At 34.7% G+C, this 4,760-nt stretch overlaps 1 protein-coding gene across 2 annotated transcripts in view; it reads left to right on the top strand.

Annotated features, from left to right (window-relative positions):
- The window catches only part of KCNQ5 (potassium voltage-gated channel subfamily Q member 5), a 469,107-nt gene that overhangs the window by 399,084 nt on the left and 65,263 nt on the right, over window positions 1-4,760 (top strand). For both annotated transcript variants that reach the window (XM_011380375.2, XM_011380376.1), the window contains one exon: window positions 252-347. In XM_011380375.2, the coding sequence (XP_011378677.1) occupies window positions 252-347 (96 nt within the window). The remainder of the gene's footprint in view (window positions 1-251; window positions 348-4,760) is intronic.

The raw sequence follows: 4,760 nt of genomic DNA, 5'->3' as shown, positions 1-4,760 counted from the left end.
CAATGCCTCATTGATTTACTAAAGAACAGAAGTTGTTATATTTCTTGGCAGTCTTGCCCAACAACTTGCCATTGGCCAATGGTATTATAATAGAGGTAAATAGTGTTTGTTTGAGTAAGTAGTATGTTTATGGACAGGTTGCATACTCAACTTCTCTCAAACTCATTTTAGAGAGTTACTTTTTAATATTTATAGTATTTAACAGTGCTTTTGAAAAAAAAGTTGAAGTACCGATTTGTATTTTTTTCCAGGGCATTCTTGGCTCAGGTTTTGCATTAAAAGTACAAGAACAGCACCGCCAGAAACACTTTGAGAAAAGAAGGAACCCAGCTGCCAACCTCATTCAGGTAAATGTCAGTGTAATAGGTAGATGGCAACATCTGTCTCCATAAGCACTTGCTGGGTCATTTTCTAATCTCTATGCTTCATTGCTTAGTAGAGCTATTCTTTTGTTCTGTTTTTTAAACTGAAGCTGGAACTTAACACACAGTCTTGGATTTGGACAAATGTTCCCCCCCTCCCAATACCTGGACTATTTACTGAAAGTAATATATACTTTCAGTAAATAGTCCAGGTATTGTTCAGGTTAATTAGTCATGCCAGCAAAGTCATGCAGAGGTTAGCAGCCATGTTGCGTCTGCAATAACCAAATATGTCTTAAGAATTACTCGGTGAAACATAATTGATCATCAAGTGATGGAGCAGAACATGGCATTGTTCTCTGCATTACAATTACCTTCTCCAGCCAGATGGATGCCACTGTTCTGAAGAACAGCATATTTGTTTAGAATGTCAAGGATGTATACCTGTGGAATTATTTTTAATGTCATCTAGAGCAATAACTTAAAATAGTTATCTTAAGAGCTGGTGAGATTATGGAATACCTCCATGTTTGAGAATATGAAATCATGAGCATATTATTTGAAAGCTAACTCATAACATACAGGTGTTTAACATTTCATTTCCTTGTCAATAACTCAGGATTTGCTTCAGCACGAAGGAATTCTTCTCCTTTTGCTGTCTATATCTTTTGGGAGTAGCACCATCCTAGAATCAGGTTGTTTAAGAATCATGAAGTATATTTTTCTATAGATCCATAAAGTGGAGTTGGTATTTAATTATAGACACACTGATTATACAATCTAGTGTTTTCTTTTTCTGTCAGCCAGTGGGAGATTCAGAATTCCTAACTGAAGGGGTTTGAAGTGGCGGTCTGAGGTACTAGGAGACTTGCCTTCATGTTGTAGTAATAAGCACATTGTTTTAATTTAGATTGTAGGTTTAAGTGGGTGGGTTGGGTTGGGGGAACCACTACACAACCCTATCCTTATCCCTTACCAATTGCTGTGAAAAGAAGTAGCTCCAACAGAAATGGAGCAAGGGAAAGAAGTGGGTGAGGGTGGTTTAGTTATACTATGAAAGCAATCTATTTTGTATCTGATGAATAAATGAGGATATTAATCTTTAAATCAAGCTATTCTGCAACTATTGACAAAGAAATGGAGCATTGGGCATAACTTCTAATACAAACCACTGAGGGTCTTTTTTTTTTTTAATTTCCATGTTTTAAAATAGTCCTAAAAACAAAGTTAACTTTGTTTTCTTGAAGGAAAAGATCCCTAAGTAGTAGGAGTTTAAGATGTGAAACCAAATGACAATCGCCTTAATGAAAAGAGGTATCACACACTCAAGTGTGAACACAAGATACCTTGAAGCTCAGACTGATAGTCTTTCAGCCTTTGGTGCTTCCTAACTGGTTATGAGGTGTTTCCGTACTTCTAAAGAACTTGTCTCCTTACTATTTTTACCTCTTAATTATCCTTTAATTTATTTCTTATCTTTTAATTCTAGAACAATGTTTTCCAACCTGTGAATGCAGAAGTTATTCCCTGGGTTCCTTGCATCCATCCGGGCACCAAGCCCTGTCTACATATAGAACCAATGATGTATCTTACTTGCTCTCAGGAGAATGGAGATACTATAATTATGAATAAAGTTCAAATTTATTTAAAACTCTTACTAAGTTATTAGTTTTTTACATTTCTCAATGAACACATACTCAAAATACAATCATTTCTGTGTGCAGATCCTTGATACATCTGAATATTGAAAGGGGACTCTGTATCAAAAAACATTTTAGAATATCAGCTGTTCCGTTAGAAAGTGAGCCCTTGGAGGGATTTCTTATGCATGTATCCCTTGTGATGCAATAGAGCTGTTCCACCCAATACAGTTGCCATTAGCTACATGTGACTATTTAAATTTAGAGATTCAATTCCTCAGTGGCTCTAGCCACCATTTCAAAAATTCAATAGCCATAGGTGGCTGTTAGCTATTAAATTGCACAAGATAGATATAGAGAATAATATATCTCTGTATTAGGTGGAACTTTCTTGATCTAACTTATTATCAACTACTAAATTGTGCAAAAACAATTTCCAATTGAACTTGAAAATAGAATATTACTCCTGCAGCAAATCATTGGACCAGAGACATTTATATGTTCACAGCCAAAGCAAGGCAAGGCCTTCCTCTTAGGTAACCCATAAAAGGTGGAGAAGAGACTGATTGAACAGCTTTGCCTGGAAATCTAAAATATTATTTTATGGAACTCAGTTATATAACACTGTGATCAATAATTGAACTTATACAAATGTAGGTAACAATGGAGTAAAATCATTAATTTTTCTTTTACTTAAAACTCTAGCTTATAGGTTGTTCTGAACAACAACAACAAAAAGAGTGTAAAATGAAAGCCTTGAAACACTCAGGCATACCTTTAAAATCTAATTGTAGTTTCATTCTACTAATCAAAATAGAATCTACGAATTTAAAAAGCAATTGTGTGTCCCCATCCAAATGCAATTAATTCATCTATTAGACATAGGAATAATTACATAAGTATTAAATATATTCATTATTCTGACCCCTAGCCAGAATTCAGGGCTTTAAGCCTTAATTATATATTGTAGAAATTTATTTTTAAGGATGCACTAGATTGCAAAGCAGGCCTCATTTACTGATCCATTCATTTCTCTACCCAATAAATCTGCCTTGATTTGCTGAACACACAAAGCATCAAGACCAAGAGCAATCATTTGTTTTAAGCCAGAGCCACTCACTGTCTTTCTAAAGGGGCACTGAAATTTCCAAATTGCTTTCTCATTTGGTTGATACAACTAAATTAACCAGAATTTCAGGGGTTGAGGGAAAAGTTTTAAACCTCAGCAGCTTGCAGCAAATTTAACTGTGTCAATATCTTTGCATGATTCATTTAAATTAACTTTTCGTTTCAAGTGGAGCAGTCTGGAAAAAGAAGGCAGCTCTCACTAAAGTTTTAAATGCCTGTCCAAATGTCGTAACTTTTATTAATAATGGCTAAGACTTGTGAAGTGCTTTTTAGTTTGCAGAGTGTTTCTAATACATTATGTCAACTGATCTCCGGCACAAGCCTAAGAAGAGCTAGGACTCAGAACCCTTGTGTCCGAATCTGAATCCATTACTCCTTTCAAATAGCAGCAGTTGCATCCTCATATATATATTACTGAAGCCTTGGGATTAGCACTTAAAGGTACTTCAAAAGTTCCATGTTAGAAGTTTACTCTGGAGAGACTGGGCCAGTTCAGAATGGAGCCAAGATGCTTTACTAGAAACAGAAACAGGAGAATTAAGTGAAAGTTTGTGAAATGAATGCTGACAGGTAGCCTTATTTTCCTGAAAAGATTAGAAGGTGTTGCTATAAGGAAGCTAGCTGGCCCAAAAGAAAAAAATATATGTATGTATGTATATACATATATATGTATATATATATGTGTGTGTGTGTGTGTGTTACTCAGGAAACTACTTGGTATATATATATATACACACACACCTATATCTAGATATATATATAGGTATATAGAGAGACAGACAGACAGAGACACAGAGAGACAAAGAGAGAAACTTTAGCTTTGACTAGTGAAATAACTGATTTTTCACCCAGTTACTTTAAAGTAAGATCACCAGTCAATAAATTTAAACCATTTATGCAGAGCTTATACATCTTTTTTAGTGTTTCTGTCATAAATAAGAACAGATTTAGAAAAAAAATTCTAAAGGTGAAAAATATGACAGTAGAAAAGAAAACAAAAGGGAGATAGAGTTGTGAAAATCTCCTAGAAAGCAGACTACAAACACAGAGATGGAAAATAAGACAAAAAAAGATATGAAAATTAGATGACCCTTCCAGGAGATCAAATATTCAACTAACAGTATTTCAAAAAAAGTACAGGGAAACTAAGGGAGGATTATCAAAGAAAGATTACATTATTATTCTCTGGAAATGAGTAGCCACAGCAAGAGGGCCCACCAAATGCCCAACCCTCTGAAGAAAAGAAAAACGCCACACTGAGTATACCATAGTGAAATATCAGAACACTTGCAAAAAATGGGATTCTAAATGCTTTCCAGGCAAGAAGTATCAAAAGGTCAAGAAACAGGATTATGTTGAATTTCTCATTAGTAACACTAAACTTAAAAGACAGCAGAACAATACTTTTTAAATTATGGAGAAAAATTATTTCTAACTTATAATTCTAGACCCAGCCAAACTATTCATTGAGTGTGAGAGTAACATAATGGCACTCCTAGACATGTAAGATCTCAAAACTTTACCTTCCACTTACTCTTACTCAGGAAACTACTTGGTATATATGTATCTCATCTTTTTTTCCATTCATCCATTGATGGATACTTAGGTTGTTTCCATGTCTTGGCTATTG

This window comes from Pteropus vampyrus, unplaced genomic scaffold (assembly GCF_000151845.1).
Source record: "Pteropus vampyrus isolate Shadow unplaced genomic scaffold, Pvam_2.0 Scaffold393, whole genome shotgun sequence".
Lineage (NCBI taxonomy): Eukaryota > Metazoa > Chordata > Mammalia > Chiroptera > Pteropodidae > Pteropus > Pteropus vampyrus.
Note: the sequence above shows the minus strand (reverse complement) of the source record. Positions and strands in the feature narration are given on the sequence as shown.